Below are 18,278 nucleotides of genomic sequence, written 5' to 3'. Positions count from 1 at the left end.
GTACAGAGATGAAACTTAAATCAATTTTCATTTCCAATCTTCAAGACAAAACTGAGAAGATCATTATGGTACAAAGGACAAACGAAAATTCAGCTTCATGACAAAGACCAAATCGAAACTCATGCTATTATTAAAAAGTCTCCAAAGGAATTAATTTGGCACCCACAATTGCTAAGAGAACAGACAAAGACTGGTTTTTCAATAGAAGTCAGTTAGGCTCAAGGTTTCTAAAATTAAGTCTAGAAGGTGAGGACTCTCTAAAAAAACTGTAGGCAAGCCTATTGGCACATGTTGTGATGGAAACTTAGTTAAAATGAAAGCTACATTCTTGGGGAAAGTTTTAATAAGGAAAACAAAAAGGTTACCAGCCTAGACTAAAAGAAATTGTGACAATTGAAGACTTAAATGGTCCTTGTGCCATAACCGTTAAGGCCAGGAAGCAGACTGAAAAAGTTACTTGGCCCCCAAAGAAGGCTATGCCCAGTGCTTCATCAGAAGAGACCAAAAAGGATTATGGGAAAGGAGGGACCTTACAGGGGTTGGATACAAAGTCCATGAAGAACATGAGACTGGGAGCTTCTCTGAGGGAGCATATCAGAGCCCATTCAGAGAACATTTCTCAAGCTGGTAACGGAAGCTTGGGATATCGTCCCAGTGGAATTTTAAATTTTCTATCGACCAATCACTGCTGTGTATCTCTAAGACTATAATTCTTTCATTGCTCCCCTATTATGCAGTGGGTATGGAGGGACTTGTCTCTCTCTCATACAAAACCATGAAAGAAGAAGAGCCATGTTCAGCCTGACTTAGAGAATATTATATGATCCAAACATTGAGGCTGATCATTGGATGGGTCTCTTGTGTTTTCTCTGTTGGAGAGTAAATGAATGCATTTTTTTTCAGGAAGAAATTAGATTTATCTAAATAATATCAATCTGAAAGACAGGGTATGGTAGACCTGTTGTTCACAAAGTATTTGCTGCCTCTTCCTGGGAAAGTATGATACTTCTCCACTCCCTGCTGTCGGGCCAGACCAATGTAACTTCCTTTCATCAATGAAGCATTATTAAAAATAGCAGATGTCAATTCCAGGTAGAAACTCTTAAGGGCCAGCATAGGATTGGCCGTACTCTATTCTTCGACTGTAATAATGGGCAGTATTCCAGACCAAATCTTCACTGTCAGCTTAGTTTTGGAGTAAAGATGACCTGGGAAAAAGGCATAGAAAACCTGCGGTGGAAATGGGACATGAGACAGAACTAAGTCTGTACTTTGAAGGTACTGGAATTTTGGGGGGCATTTGTTACTGTGTAGTCTATCCTAACTGATTCGTATTCCTGTTTCCATTTTGTATTTTATATTTCAATTCTTCATACCTGAGGGAACTTTCAAAATGTGGAGTGATAAAAGGAGGCACTCCAAAAAATCCTGAAGGGAAGTTCACTTTGCCCAAGAAAGAAACTCAGGATCTTCTTACACTTACTAAGAGCTACACTTATGGTCAGATATTAAAACTAGTCATCATGTAAATTGGAAATCTAAATTTAATATGGAATGCAGAAAAACACAATATATAGGCACAAGGGCAATAAGCCCAAGTAAGCTTGATTAAATGGACAGTCTTTGGCAGAGTCTGTGTTGCTAATGGCTACAGCTTTAGAAGATGACCATGAAGAACAAATATAATTTTATATTACTCAGCAAACAAGCCCTGAGATAATTTGGGATTTGAAACCTGGGACTTGAAGATTGAAACAGTACAGTCTTCTGGGTATAAAGGTAAAAAATCAAGAAGAACAGAGCTGAGTGTGGCTGACACCTGTTAAGCTCAGGATCTCACTGTGTATGCCTCTCTGGGACTTTACAGAATGAAATGATCTGCGCATTTTCTTTAAACCAACTCACACTCACTCAGTAATTAATATAGAGATAAATGAAAAACTATTGGAAAAAGCACAAACTATAATTCACCAGGCTCTAGCTCTCACAGAGAGCCAGGCTCCTGGAGGATATCTGATATCTTCGTGTATATCTGTGGGAGAAAGATGAAAAATTATTTACATGGAGTAAATTGAGGTATAAGAGACAAAGAGCATTTGTAAGGACATTTCTCCAATTGTGGCTTTAGAGGAAGTTGAATTATCTAGGAAATTAGTTCTTTGATCTCTGTGGTAAGAGCATAGTATTTATGATGTTCTCTAATTTGTGGCTGTGTAAGAACAACTCCACCGATGGGAAACCAAGAAATGGGGATCAAGAAAGTGTGAAAGAAGGGTTGCCAAGCATTTAAACACCATTCTGGTTAGCCAGAGGCACAGATTCTCAACTGCCTGGAGGCTCTACCAAAATGAGACACGGCTGAAGCAAGAGAATGAGCTAAAGAAGCAGGCTGTAAAAAAGACTTAGAGAAGTTAATCCCTTGTCCTGTCTCAAAGTCTACTGTGCTAGGCAGAATAATAGGCCCATAAAGACATCCATACCCTGAAGTCTGGAACCTGTGGATAAATTAGGTTACATGGCAAAAAGGACTTTGAAGATATCATTAATCGTCCCTTGAAATGAGAATATAATCCTTGATTATTTGGTGGGGATGATATAATCGCAAATCAAAAGTAGAGAACATTCCTTGGCTGTGATCAGAGATGTGACTATGGAAAAAGGGCAAGAAAGATGTAACATTGTTGATTTAGAATAATGATAGCTCAGCTGCTAAAGAATCCACCCACCAATGCAGGAGATGCAGAAGTCATGGGTTTAATCGCTGGGTTGGGAAGATCCCCTGGAGAAGAAAATGGCAACCTATTCCAATATTCTTGCCTGGAAAATTCCATGGAGAGAAGAGCCTGGTGAGCTCTAGTCCATGGGGTTGCAAAGAGTCAGATATGAGTGAGTATGCATGCACGCACACACACACACACCAAGAAATGCGGGTGACCTCTAGAAGTTAAAAAAAGAAAGAAAACAGATTCTTAGCTAAAGCCTTCATAAAGGAACACAGCTCTGCTGACACTGATTTTAGCCCAAAAACCCTTGTCCTTGCTCTAACCTACAGAACTGTATGATAATAAATTTGTCTTGTTTTAAGGCACCAATTTCATGGTAAGTTGTTATGTAGTAATATACAATTAATAAATGTAATAATTGTTCAGTCTGGACATAGAGAAACATAGTATTTAGCCATGACTTACTGGCTTTAGAATGCCAATGTTTCAAACAAGCATGCCAATAAATAAATAAAGCAAAGAGATGAGACTGATTCAACATTAGAAATTACTAAATTCTCATTAGCTATCACAGCTGCCACAGCTAGGGCCAAAACCTTGGCAAGCTCTCAATTTGGACAGTGATATATGGTTCCAAAGTTTGAAAACTGGAAACAAAAAACAGACAGAGAGTGAAATTATTCACAAATTTTAAGTATAGGTTTTTCCCTGCCCTTAATATAAATATTTGATTCTACCTCAGAGGTTCTGACTTAACTGGTATTGCATATTTTTAAAGAAGCTTTCTTGATGATTTTAATAAACCAAAAAATCACAAATAACAAATATTGGTAAGGATGTGGAGAAAGGGGAATCTTTGTACACTGTTGAAGGGATGAAAATTGTTGCAACCACTGTGCAAAACATTAGGGAGTTTCCTCAAAAGACTAAAAATGAAAACTACCATATAATCCAGCAATCACATTCTTGAGTATACATGTCTGAGGCAAGTGAAAACACTAAATCAAAAGGACACATGTACCCCGATGTTTATAACAACACTATTTGCAACAGCAAAGATACAGAAGCAATGTAAGTGTTCATCAGTAGATGAATGGATAGACTATGTGGTGTATATTTACAATGGCATACAACTTGGCCAGAAAAAAAGAATGAAATTTTACCATTTGTAGCAACGTAGGTAGACCTGGAGGGCATTATACTAAGTGAAATATAAGCCAGAGAAAAAGGCAAATACTGTATGATAACACTAACATGTGGAATCTTAAAAAAAAAAAAAAAAGAAGAATACAACAAAAACTATGTAAAGCCACAGATAGAGACAATAAAGAAGTGGTTAGCAGTGGAGTCAGGGAGGGGCAATATGAGGATGGGGAAGTAAGAGGTACAAGCTTTTAGGTATAAGATAAGCTGAAGGATGTATTTTACAACATGGGAAATAGAGTCAATATTTTGTGATAAATGTAAATGGAATGTAAACTTTAAAACTTGTATAAATTTGGAAAACTCAGCAATTGCCACCAGACTGTAAAAGGGGACTTTTCATTCTAATCTAAAAGAAGAGCAATGCCAAAGAATGTTCAAACTATTGCACAATTGCCCTCGTTTCACACGCTAGCAAGGTAATGCTCGAAATCCGTCTAGCTAGGCTTCAACGGTATGCAAACCAAGAACTTTGACATATACAACCTGGATTTAGAAAAGGCAGAGGAACCAGAGATCAAATTGCTACCATCCATTGGATCATAGAAAAAGCAAGGGAATACCAGAGAAAGAAACATCTACTTCTGTTCCATTGACTGCGCTAAATCCTTTGTGTGGATTACAACAAACTGTGGAAAATTCTTAAAGTATAGGAATACCAGCCCATCTTCCCTGCCTTATTGAGAAAACTATATGCAGGTCAAGAAACAACAGTCAGAACCAAAGATGGAACAATGGACTAGCTCAAAATTAGGAAAGGAGTATGTCAAGTCTGTATATTGTCACCCTGCTTATTTAACTTATATGCTGAGAGCATCATGTTAAATACTGGGCTGGATGAAGGACAAGCTGAAATCAAGATTAGTGAAAGTGAAGTCACTCAGTCGTGTCTGACTCTTTGCGACCCCGTGGACTGTAGCCCACCAGGCTCTTCCATCCATGGGATTCTCCAGGCAAGAATACTGGAGTGGGTTGCCATTTCCTTCTCCAGGGGATCTTCCCGACCCAGGGATTGAACCCAGGTCTCCTGCATTGCAGGCAGATACTTTAACCTCTGGGCTACATTTAACTTATATGCCGAAGCATCATGTTAACTACTGGGCTGGATGAAGGACAAGCTGAAATCAAGATTGCCAGGACAAATATCAACAACCTCAGATATCACACTGTAATGTTGTAAAACGACAGAATGATCTCTGATCGTTTCCAAGGCAAACCATTCAATATCACAGTGATCCAAGCCTATGCCCCAACCAGTAACACTGAAGAAGCTGAAGTTGAACAGTTCTATGAAGACCTACAAACCTTTTAGAACTAACACCCAAAAAAGATGTCCTTTTCATTATAGGGGACTGGATACAAAAGTAGGAAGTCAAGAAACACCTGGAGTAACAGGCAAATTTGGCTTTGGAGTACAGAATGAAGCAGGGCAAAGGCTAATAGAGTTTTGCCAAGAGAACACACTGGTCATAGCAAGCACCCTCTTCCAACAACACAAGAGAAGACTCTACACATGAACTTCACCGGATGGTCAACACTGAAATCAGATTGATTATATTCTTGCAGCCAAAGATGGAGAAGCTCTATATAGTCAGCAAAAACAAGACCAGGAGCTGACTGTGGCTCAGATCATGAACTCCTTATCACCAAATTCAGACTTAAATTGAAGAAAGTAGGGAAACCACTAGACCATTCAGGTATGACCTAAATCAAATCCCTTATGATTATACAGTGGAAGTGAGAAATAGATTTAAGGGACTAGATCTGATAGAGTACCTGATGAACTATGGACAGATGTTCATGACATTGTACAGGAGACAGGGATCAAGACCGTCCCCATGGAAAAGAAATGCAAAAAAGCAAAATGGCTGTCTGAGGAGGCCTTACAAATAACTATGAAAACTCAGCAGTGGCCACAGGACTGGAAATGGTCAGTTTTCATTACAATCCCAAAGAAAGGCAATGCCAAAGAATGCTCAAACTACCACACAATTGCACTCTTCTCACACGCTAGTAAAGTAATGCTCAAAATTCCCCAAGCCAGGCTTCAGCAATACGTGAACCATGAACTTCCAGATGTTCAAGCTGGTTTTATTTTATTTATTTATTTATTATTTTTTTTAAATTTTTTTAATTTTACTTTACAATACTGTATTGGTTTAGAAAAGGCAGAGGAACCAGAGATCAAATTGCCAACATCCGTTGGATCATCAAAAAAAGCAAGAGAGTTCCAGAAAAACATCTATTTCTGCTTTATTGACTATACCAAAGCCTTTGACTATGTGGATCATAATCAACTGAGGAAAATTCTGAAAGAGATGGGAATACCAGACCACCTGACCTGACTCTTGAGAAACCTATATGCAGGTCAGGAAGCAACAGTTAGAACTGGACATGGAAAAACAAACTGGTGCCAAATAGAAAAAGGAGTACATCAAGGCTGTATACTGTCACCCTGCTTATTTAACTTATATGCAGAGTACATCACAAGCAACGCTGGGCTGGAAGAAGCACAAGCTGGAATCAAGATTGCCAGGAGAAATATCAATAGTCTCAGATATGCAGGTCACACCACCCTTATAGCAGAAAGTGAAGAGGAACTAAAAAGCCTCTTGATGAAAGTGAAAGTGGAGAGTGAAAAAGTCGGCTTAAAGCTCAACATTCAGAAAACAAAGATCATGGCATCTGGTCCCATCACTTCACGGGAAATAGATGGGGAAACAGTGGAAATAGTGTCAGACTTTATTTTTGGGGGCTCCAAAATCACTGCAGATGGTGATTGCAGCCATGAAATTAAAAGACGCTTACTCCTTGGAAGGAAAGTTATGACCAACCTAGACAGCATATTTGAAAGTAGAGACATTACTTTGTCAGCAAAGGTCCATCTAGTCAAGGCTATGGGTTTTCCAGTGGTTATGTATGGATGTGAGAGTTGGACTGTGAAGAATGCTGAGTGCCGAAGAATTGATGCCTTTGAAACTGAGTGGTTCTAGGAAGACCTACAGTTTATTGTGATCCACACAGTCAAAGGCTTTGGCATAGTCAATAAAGCAGAAATAGATGTTTTTCTGGAACTCTCTTGCTTTTTCCATGATCCAGTGGATGTTGGCAATTTGGTCTCTGGTTCCCCTGCCTTTTCTAAAACCAGCTTGAGCATCTGGAAGTTCACAGTTCATGTATTCCTAAAGCCTGGCTTGGAGAATTTTGAGCATTACTTTACTAGCGTGTGAGAAGAGTGCAATTGTGTGGTAGTTTGAGCATTCTTTGGCATTGCCTTTCCTTGGGATTGGAATGAAAACTGACCATTTCCAGCCCTGTGGCCACTGCTGAGTTTTCCAAATTTGCTGGCATATTGAGTGTAGCACTTTCACAGCGTCATCTTTCAGGATTTGATATAGCTCAACTGGAATTCCATCACCTCCATTAGCTTTGTTGGTAGTGATGCTTTCTAAGGTCCACTTGACTTCACATTCCAGGATGTCTGGCTCTAGGTGAGTGATCACACCATCATGATTATCTGGGTCATGAAGATCTTTTTTGTACAGTTTTTCTGTGTATTCTTGCCACCTCTTCTTAATATCTTCTTCTGTTAGGTCCATACCATTTCTGCCCTTTATCGAGCCCATCTTTGCATGAAATGTTCCCTTGGTATCTCTAATTTTCTTGACGAGATCTCTAGTCTTTCCCATTCTGTTCTTTTCCTTTATTTCTTTGCACTGATCACTGAGGAAGGCTTTCTTATCTCTTCTTGCTATTCTTTGGAACTCTGCATTCAGATGCTTATATCTTTCCTTTTCTCCTTTGCTTTTCGCTTCTCTTCGTTTCACAGCTATTTGTAAGGCCTCCTCAGACAGCCATTTTGCTTTTGTGCATTCCTTTTCCATGGGGATGGTCTTGATCCCTGTCTCCTGTACAGTGTCACGAACCTCAGTCCATTGTTCATCAGGCACTCTATCTATCAGATCTAGTCCCTTAAATCTATTTCTCACTTCCGCTGTATAATCACAATAAACTGTGGAAAATTCTGAAAGAGATGGGAATACCAGACCACCTGATGTGACTCCTGAGAAATCTGTATTCACGTCAAGATGCAACAGTTAGAACTGGACATGGAACAACAGACTAGTTCCAAATCGTGAAAGGAGTATGTCAAGGCTGAATATTGTCACCCTGCATATTTAACCTATATTCAGAGTACATCATGCAAAATGCTGGGTGGATGAAACACAAGCTGAAATCAAGATTGCCAGGAGAAATATCAATAACCTCAGATATGCAGATGACAGCACCCTTATGGCCGAAAGTAAAGAGGAATCAAAGAACCTCTTGATGAAAGTGAAAGAGGAGAGTAAAAAAGTTGGCTTAAAACTCAACATTCAGAATACTAAGTTCATGGCATCTGATACCATTGCTTAATGACAAATAGATGGGAAAACAATGGAAACAGAGACTTTATTTTGCGGGGGCTCCAAAATCACTGTAGCTGGTGACATCAGCCATGAAGTTAAAAGACCTTTTTGCATTGGAAGAAAATTATGACCAAATTAGATAGCATATTAAAAAGCAGAGACATTACTTTGCCAACAAAGTCCATCTAGTCAAAGCAATGGTTTTTTCAGTAGTCATGTATAGTTGTGAGAGTTGGACTATAAAGAAAGCTGAGCACTGAAGAATTGATGCTTTTGAACTGTGATATTGGAGAAGACTCTTGAGAATCCCTTGAACAGCAAGGCGATCCTACCAATCCATCCTAAAGGGGATCAGTCCTGAATATTCATTGGAAGAACTGATGCTGAAGCTGAAACTCCAATACTTTGGTCACCTTATGTGAAGAACTGACTCAACTGAAAAGACCCTGATGCTGGGAAAGATTGAAGGTAGGAGGAGAAGCAGACAACAGAGGATGAGATGCTTGGGTGGCATCACCAACTTAATGAACATGAATTTGAGTAAGCTCCAAGAGCTGGTGATGGACAGAGAAGCCTGGCATTTTGCAGTCCACCAGGTCCCAAAGATTTGGACATGACTGAGTGACTGAACTGAATGTTATATCAACAACCACAGATAATACTCTAATGGCAGAAAGTGAAGAGGAAGTAAAGAGCCCCTTGATGAAAGTGAAAGAGGGGAGTGAAAAAGCTGGCTTAAGATTCAACATTCATAAAATGAAGATCATGGCATCCAGACTCATCACTTCATGGCAGATAGGTGAAAACTGGAAACAGTGACAGATTTAATTTTCTTGGGTTCCAAAATCACTGCAGATGGTGACTTAAGCCACAAAATTTTAAGATGCTTGCTCCTTGGAAGAAAAGCTATGACAAACTTTAACAGCATATTAGAAAACATAGACATCATTTTGCCAACAAAGGTCTGTACAGTTTCCAGTAGTCATGTACAGATGTGAGAGCTGGCCCATAAAGAAGGTTGGGCACCAAAGAATTGATGCTTCTCAAATGTGGTGTTGCAGAAAACTCTTGAGAGTCCCTTGGACAGAAAGGATACCAAACCAGTCAATCCTGAAGGAAACCAACTGTGAATATTCATTTTAAGGACTGATGCTGAAGCTAACTGAAGCTCTATCCTTGTCCATCAGATGCGAAGAGCCAACTCATTGGAAAGACTTTGATGCTGGGAAAGATTGAGGGCAGGAGAAGAAGCGGGCAATAGAGAATGAGATGTTTGGATGGCATCACTGACTCAATGGATGTGAGTTTGAGCAAACTCTGGGAGATAGTGCATGACAGGGAAGCCTGGTATGTTGCATCCATGGGATTACAAAGAGTTGGACATGACTTGGCAACTGAACAACATCAACTAAAATTTTAAAAAGAAAGGAAATAGGCAGACAAAGACTATGCTTGTGGTACAAGATTATTTTCAGAACTTCATCTATGTGTAATAATGAATGAGATATGCCTGAGTCATTCTAATATCCAGATGCAAAACAAGATCATTTTATTTTCATTCTTCCAACCAAAAGATATAAATACATGTGCTATGGACTGAATGTCTGTTTCTCCTCAAAATTCTTAGATTTAAACCCTGATTTCCAATATGATAGCATTAGTATTTGGAGAGAGGGATCTGGGGAGATAATTAGATCTTGGGTGTGATGTCCTTGTGATATGACTAGTACCCTTGTGAGAAAAGGCCTTGCTTCCTGTCTCTGTTCTTCAGGGAAACCAAGAAAAAACCTTCACAAGAAACTGATCATCTTGGCACACAGATTTCTCAGTTTCTAGCCTCCAGAACTATGAGGAAAAAAAAAATGCTTTCTGTCTTAAGGCACCCAGTCTGTGGTAATTTGTTATAACAATTGGAAAGGACAAAGAACATCTAAGACTTTTGAAACATATTTCCATAAGGCAACTTCTACCTGCACAGTCCAAGAATCTATGACTGTTTTGTTTTAAGGGTGTTTATTTGGCTTAGCTGTAACTGTGCCCCATTTGTCAGCACTGTCTGTAAACTGAATTCCTAAGTAGAGAATAAGTTTACTGCCTTGGATCAGGGGGCTTTGAAATCTTCATTGCATTATCTACAAAAATAGCTTTGTAGATAATAGTTTAGCTTTGTTCCATGAGATACAGAGCACAATATTGTACTATTCTTCTTACAGTAGGGTAAGACAGAATTGTAGCATTGGTTTGAGAAGTTCTGCTCCTCAGTTTAATTAACCCAACTATTGCTCCATGTGAAGTTCACGGAATATAAGGCAATGGAGAACCTTTATCGGTTATCTATGGCCACAATAATGCTGCATAGCAAACTAGCCCAAGGCTCAGTGGCTTAAAACAACAATATTTATTTAGTTCATGAGTCTGGGGGTCACCTGGGGTGTTCTGCTGCTCTGGGTTGTACATGACTCATCTCAGCTGGGGGCTTTTCATGTGTAGACAGTAAGCTAATGGCTTGGCTGGGAATTGGCTTATCCAGTATGACCTCAATAGAGAAGTTATCCTATTTCTACTCCATGTTCTCTCCTATCTTCTAGAAGGCTAACTTGGGCTTGTACATTCGGCTGAGGGAGTACTCCAAGCAGGAGAATGGGAGTAGGTCAAGCCTCTTGAGACCTAGATTTGGAACTAAGAAGCTGTGAGGTCAATCTAGATTCACAAGGTCATGGATAAAGGCTAATGATATTCTCCAGGAGTGCGTATTGATATTTGGGCCAAACTCACAAAAGGCAAAAATAAGTTGTTACGTGTCCTACTGGGCTGAAAGGAATTGGAACTTATTTCAGTTCATAGATCATCTTAATCTGAATCAAATAGTAATGAGCCAATTTCATACAAACTTACATAATAAGTTAACTCAAAATAGAAAGTTCATAAAGTGTAAAACCTGGTGAGGCAAATAGTTTATAAAAATTAGTAACCAATCTAGAAATTGTGAATGGCAGTCTCCGAGTTCCTGGGCAAGAATACACAGGTTCAGAAGCCTTGAAATTTTGTTATATCAGACTGTCATTAACTGACTAGTCTCCAGTTGTTGGTAAGCATTACAGATGTCTTTCATTATGTTTTGGATAATAACCAAGTACAAGGATATACTAGCTTTAAAAAGCATTGTGACCATCTGTTCTTGATTGGTACAAAGAATAAGAAGAGAAAGTAAAATTTTGGCTATAAATACACTAGATTATTAAAAAAGCTGATGGCAACATAGTGAAACCAATATATTCATACAGTTAATATACTGTTAGCCACAGTAAATCTTAATATTGCCATATTTCAAGATAATGATAATATTTGTTTTCAAGGAAACTCCAAACTATCACGTTCTTAGACCAATAATTATATATTCAGAAATCTACAGTAAGGGAACAATCCAAAGATAGTAACAACAACAAACATGAAAACTTTCTGTACCATACTGAGTTGATTTTTTTATAAGAAGGAAAATTGGAAGTGACCTAAAGACTCAACTATGTGAGAATGGCTAAGTAATTACAGTATAATCATTGAATAGAATATTATGGAGCTATTAAAATGGTGGTTATAAAGGCCACACAGCAACATCAAAAAAGTAAAGCATGATCCTAAGTAAATAAAGATACAGAATTATACACACACTATGAGTATAATTATGCAAAACAAAATGTGCTGGTAGGAGTTGCCTTTTGGAATTCCTTATTTTAGAAAGGCTTATAAATGTTCATGTCTTTTGATTGAGTAATTCAACTTCTGGAAATGTATCCAAGAAAATTATCTGATATGCAAAAAGGAAAAATTTAGAAGAACTTGTATTGCATCATTGCAGTTTTGGTTTCAATTGTGAAGATATGAAAAAGAAATGATTTTAAACAAATTATAGCTCATTTGTTTGCAGAATGTTATATAACCATTAAGAATGAAAGAATTTAATGACAAAGAGAACTTTGTAAATTTTTTTAAAGTTTGCATTCATTTTTAAAAGCAATATATAACAAAAATTTAACAGTGTATTTAGTAGAAATACATCAAATATTTAACAGTAATTAACAATGGCTATATAAAAGCAACTTTTTAATGCTTTTTATGTTTATTATGCTTTTATATATTGTCAATTTGCCTATACTAAGCATAGTAGTATGCACTGCTTTGGTGATCAGAAAAAAGCATAAAAGCCTACATAAAACAAAATAAACAAAAGAAATATTGGATTGGCCCAGAAGTTCATTTGCAGGAAAACCTGAATGAACTTCTGGGCTAATCCTATATATATATTGGCACTATGTAAGAGTAACTAATTAAGGGTTGTGTGCTTGTTTTTTCTAGTTTACATATCCTGAAATGTAGTTATATTAAATTTGTAATTTCAAAAACTGTATATATTAATGAAATGACCCATGCCATAACTTATTTGTTATACGGTAAGACATGACAGTAATGATAAGTCTTTACATTTATGTAATGATTTACAAGTTGCAAAATATCTCACTTACATTATTCCATTCAATTCTCACACCTGTGTGAAGTAGAAATTGTTACCATGTTCCAGTTGTAGAAATTTAGACTCAGAGGTTAAGAGAGGTCCTCCAAGTCACATGGCAGATGCCTGACTGAACCAGTGTTGGACCCAATGGTTTAACTTCCAAGTGCTCTCTCAGCTTCCATGGAATCATTTTAGTACTTCTTATGGGGAATGATAAAGCACTTTCACTGCCAACACCACACAAATGCTGCCGGCAACTAAGACACTTACTGGAAGACAGTGATGTTGATTTGCTTTGTACCTACTTTTTCCACTGTCCTGCAATGATTACTTTTTTAGAAATTAGACTTTGATGTTTCAGTTATTGCTTTTCCAACACATCTCAAATCCCTTGATATACTCAACTAATTAAGCAGTGATGTAGCCCTTGCATGAAGTACTTTTTAATTAGCTACAGTGATTCCCAAATTATTCAGCTCCAGTTCAGGACCCTTAATATTCAAACTGACAATCCAGCGCATGTAAACTCTTTATTTAAACAGTGATATCTGAAATGAAGCTCAATAAAGGTTTCTATGGAAACTAACTTCAATATCAAAACTTTCCAAAACATCAAAATGACCCAATTAGAAGTGGTAAAAATAAATGACAGAAAGTGTAGTTATGAATAGTATGGAAAGGTTACTTCTACTTCTTTACATTAATTTTCATAAGTGTGCCTGCATATTGATTAGAAGACTATGCAATTCATTTGATATTTAAGAATATCAAGTAGATAAGAATGTTACATGAAGTGAAATTTGATCTTGCTCTGCAATAAAATTGAAGTCAATTTCATATGGAGATTAAAACTGAACAGTTAGTTTACATGACTGTGTACATATGAAGATATAGATAAACACTATTAAAGATAAAAGTCTGGGATTTTTGCAGAAGAAAAGATGAATACTTTTATGAATTATTTCCAAGTAGAAAAGTTAATAAGCCCTTTGTCATCCTTACAACTAAGAACAAAGGAAAATATTTGCTGAACTTGACTCCGGAATGAAATCCAAATAAAAGCATATTCATTAATTTTTGTAATCACATAAGAAGCTCTTAAAAGAGGTTTTGTGAGTCAAGCATAATATGAGAACAATTCGTGAATGTACCCTTTTTTTCCTGCTATGAGTGTTCAGTTCAGTTCAGTCACTCAGTCATGTCCGACTCTTTGAGACCCCATGAACTGAAGCATGCCAGGCCTCCCTGTCCATCACCAACTCCTGGAGTTCACTCAGACTCATATCCATCGAGTCGGTGATGCCATCCAGCCATCTCATCCTCTGTCGTCCCCTTCTCCTCCTGCCCCCAGTCCCTCCCAGCATCAGAGTCTTTTCCAATGAGTCAACTCTTCGCATGAGGTGGCCAAAGTGCTAGAGTTTCAGCTTTAGCATCATTCCTTCCAAAGAACACCCAGGACTGATCTCCTTTAGAATGGACTGGTTGGATCTCCTTGCAGTCCAAGGGACTCTCAAGAGTATTTTCCAACACCACAATTCAAAAGCATCATTCTTCAGTGCTCAGCTTTCTTCATAGTCCAATTCTCACGTGACCACTGGAAAAACCATAGCCTTGACTAGATGGACCTTTGTTGGCAAAGTAATGTCTCTGCTTTTCAATATGCTGTCTAGGTTGGTCATAACTTTCCTTCCAAGGAATAAGCATCTTTTAATTTCATGGCTGCAATCACCATCTGCAGTGATTTTGGAGGCCAAAAAATTAAAGTCTGACACTGTTTCCACTGTTTCCCCATCTATTTGCCATGAAGTGATGGGACCAGATGCCATGATCTTCATTTTCTGAATGTTGAGCTTTAAGCCAACTTTTTCACTCTCCTCTTTCACTTTCATCAAAAGGCTTTTTAGTTCCTCTTCATTTTCTGCCCAAGTTTAGCTATTAACCTTGATATTTGCATGTAATGTGACAAATGAAAACCTGAAGTATTATTGTACACAGCTGTAGAGTTCTAACTTTTATTTCAAAAGCTTAAGTCACAAGATATTTCCCTGGGAATTCCTAAATAAAGACATCCACACATATTTAAAAAGTAATATTCTGAACTTTACTAATTAAACAAAATATCACAGTGACATATATAATTGTATCACTAATAGGCTCTCAAATTTAACTCATCTGAAATTTATCTCCTGATCCTTAAAACCTACTTTTCCTGGATTCTTCCTCATCTCAGTCAACAGTGACACTATCTTTTCAGTTGCTCAGACCAGTCTTTCTTCACAATTCTGTCAGCAAATGCCCTTAGCTCTCATTGAAAAGGGTTTCAGAATCAATCATCTCTCTCCATCTTGCTTGCCACAATCATGGCCCAATCCACCACACTCTCACCAGCATTATTATAGCAACCTCCTCACTGCTCTGCTTCCCTTTTGTCAAAACTGAAAAACTGCAGCAAGTAATTCTGTTCAGAAAAAATAAGACTGATCCCGTCTCTGTTGTGCTCAGACTTCCCAGTGGCTTCCTATCACACTCAGAACAAAGGCACAGTGAAGTCCTGCGGGACTGTTTCCCCATGTGCCTCTCCTACTTACCTCCTGTTATTCTAGGAACTCACTGGCTCTGGCAGCCTGAGTTCCACACTGTTCTCCCACTAAACCAGGCATTCCAGTGCCTCTATTTATTTGCTATTCCCTCTGCTTGGAATGCCCTTCCCAGGTGTTTGCACAGCTCACTCTCACGTCTTTTTGGCTGCACCACACGACTCGTGGGATCTTATTTCATGGACCAGGGATTAAACCTGTGCTCCCTGCACTAGATGTACTGAAAGCCCAGAGTCTTAACCACTGCAGCTGGTGCACTGATTTTTTTTTAATTGGGGTATATTTGCTTCACAATATTGTGTTAGTTTCTATTGTACAAGGAAGTGAATCAACTATACATACACGTAAACTTCTCTCTTGGACCTCCCTCCCACCCTTCCCATCCTACCCATCTAAGTCACCAAAGAGCACTGAGCTATACAGCAGCTTTCCCACTAGCTATCTATCTTACTCATGGTAGTATATATACATGTTAATTTCAATCTCCCAATTTATCCCACCCCATTCCCCCCCAAACCATCCACATGCCCACTTTCTACATCTGTGTTTCTATTCTTGCCCTGCAAATATGTTCATCTGTATCATCTTTCTAGATTTTACATATATGCATTAATATACGATATTTGTTTTTCTCGATGAAATTGGGTCACTTGTAGAGATGTGGATGAACCTAGAGATTGTCATACAGAGTGAGGTTCTAGACATTTCTAAATAAAATCTTTTCAGCCCATGTCCCATCACTGTGCTACAATCCAAATTTGGTCATAGATAGTCTTAAATTCTCTGGTACTTCCTGGTGGCAGAGAGAAGGGAGACATGCTGTGGAGTTCATCAAGCTCTGAAAGATCTTAGCAATGCCCTGCCCTTCTTGGGCATCCTCTAGTGGTCAGTGCTGCATGGGGGGAGTGGTATCAGTTCCACTGAGAACCATCATTAAATGAATTTCAAAATATGAATGTTATTAATGTCAGAAATAATTTGTGTAGTTAGCCGTATTCTTAGATAATTACCAAGATGAAATTACAGACTTTTCCATCTGTAAAACAGAGGTAAGTACTGAGGTTTTTGGTCACCTGTGCACATAAACACCCATGTTGGTGATGTGACCCTGGGTGGCATCTTATCTTCTTTTGGCTTTCATATCAAAGCAAAGTCATAAAGAAGAAAAAGAGATCAAACCAGTCTGCTTACTGATGTCTGTGGGTTACTATCTCCTAAGCATGCCTACAATAAATCTCTTTCCTCTGGCCTGAATACTAAATACTTGAATTCTCAGTTTGCTTTTCCTTTATTTATTACTTCTTATACATTGTCCAACCAGAGATCAAAGCAGTCTCCATGTTTCCAGAATATGGAAACATGAATCCTTGGGGGAACATACACTTCTTCCTCATTATAGCTATTTTATAAAATAAATTGGAAATTTAGTCTTTGTATCGCCAGCCTTGGCACCTTCTATATTCATTGAACAAGCTGGAGGAAATGACCAAAATTTGAGCTGTGATTTTGTGAAGATGAGTTACCTGTGCAGATTCTTTTAAAGTTGGGGTTTTCCAGAATGTGTCCTGGTAGGCGGCACTGGAACCGATGTTGCCAGAACTCAGGGAACCAGGGATTCCTTGTATTAGTGTCCAGCCTCAGTTTCAGGAAATAATCATCAAATGACCTGACCTCTGGAGACTGCAGCTTTATCGTGATTCCCCCGTTGGCTTCCACCTCATAACCTTCAATGACTTCATCTCTGTCTGCCCATCCATCACTAAAAAAATGTGGGGATTGGGGTGGGGAGAGAGAAAGACAAAAGTCTCACAAATAGAGTTCTGAGTTACGCATGAAAGAAGCAGTTCAGCAAGATTGAAAGTTTTTTAAAGTCAATATTGTTATCCATCGATCACTTTTTTTGTAGAGAGTGGAAAATTGTAGAATCATCACATCTTGCTTGTTTTTCACAACAGTGAAAGTGATGATGAAGATGATGACAGTAACAATCATAAGAACTAACCATTGAGCGTGTATTAGACATCATATTCTGTGCTACTCACTTTTACTGAGTCAGATGTTCAACAAATAGCTGAAGTCCTGGTGAATCCTGGATATGGGTCCAGGCAGTCTGACTCCCAAGCCCATTGCTGTTTACAACTAGACCACAAAGCCCTTTGGGTGCTCTTCAAACCAGAAGAAAATAAAACCCAGGTACTTAGGTCTACTCGAAAAGAGCTAAGGTTTCAAGGTTGTGATCAAGACTATTATATGAATTACATTATATGTGGTAGAAAATTAATTTAGCTCAGAAGCACGACAACCATAGATTTTGCTCCTGGATATTGTTAAAATTTGCTTCTCTTAGAAGTGACCAGATTTTTTTTTTCCCCCTAAGTGAAGTTACTTAGTGAAGTCACTCAGTCATGTCTGACTCTTTGTGACCCCGTGGACTGTAGCCTACCAAGCTCCTCTGTCCATGGGATTCTCCAGGCAAGAATACTGGAGTGGGTTGCCATTTCCTTCTCCAGGGGATCTTCCCGACCCAGGGATCGAACCCGGGTTTCCTGCATTGGAGGCAGACGCTTTAATCTCTGAGCTACCAGGGAATTTCAAATTAGCAGCATTAAGAGAAAACAATCTAGTTCCACAAAATAAAAATAATCTTCCTACTTACTAAACGAGAGTTCACTGACACTTCATCCGTATGTTCAAATCTTTAAAGTTTGTTCACTTTCTAGAACATTCACGTCTCCCATGATTGATGTTCCTGCAGTTTAACTCAAGTGTACATTTGAGCCAGATCAAACCTCATGTGAGTGGCTGTGATCCCTTCCCAAGAACAGGTTTAAAAAAA

At 38.4% G+C, this 18,278-nt stretch overlaps 1 protein-coding gene across 3 annotated transcripts in view; it reads right to left on the bottom strand.

Annotated features, from left to right (window-relative positions):
• Window positions 1-18,278, bottom strand: part of GRM1 (glutamate metabotropic receptor 1) — a 434,402-nt gene that overhangs the window by 97,729 nt on the left and 318,395 nt on the right. For all 3 annotated transcript variants that reach the window (XM_042253585.1, XM_027972529.2, XM_027972530.2), the window contains exon 4: window positions 16,966-17,201. In XM_042253585.1, the coding sequence (XP_042109519.1) occupies window positions 16,966-17,201 (236 nt within the window). The remainder of the gene's footprint in view (window positions 1-16,965; window positions 17,202-18,278) is intronic.

Source organism: Ovis aries, chromosome 8, assembly GCF_016772045.2.
Source record: "Ovis aries strain OAR_USU_Benz2616 breed Rambouillet chromosome 8, ARS-UI_Ramb_v3.0, whole genome shotgun sequence".
Taxonomy (NCBI): domain Eukaryota; kingdom Metazoa; phylum Chordata; class Mammalia; order Artiodactyla; family Bovidae; genus Ovis; species Ovis aries.
This window is presented reverse-complemented; position numbering and strand designations above follow the sequence as displayed.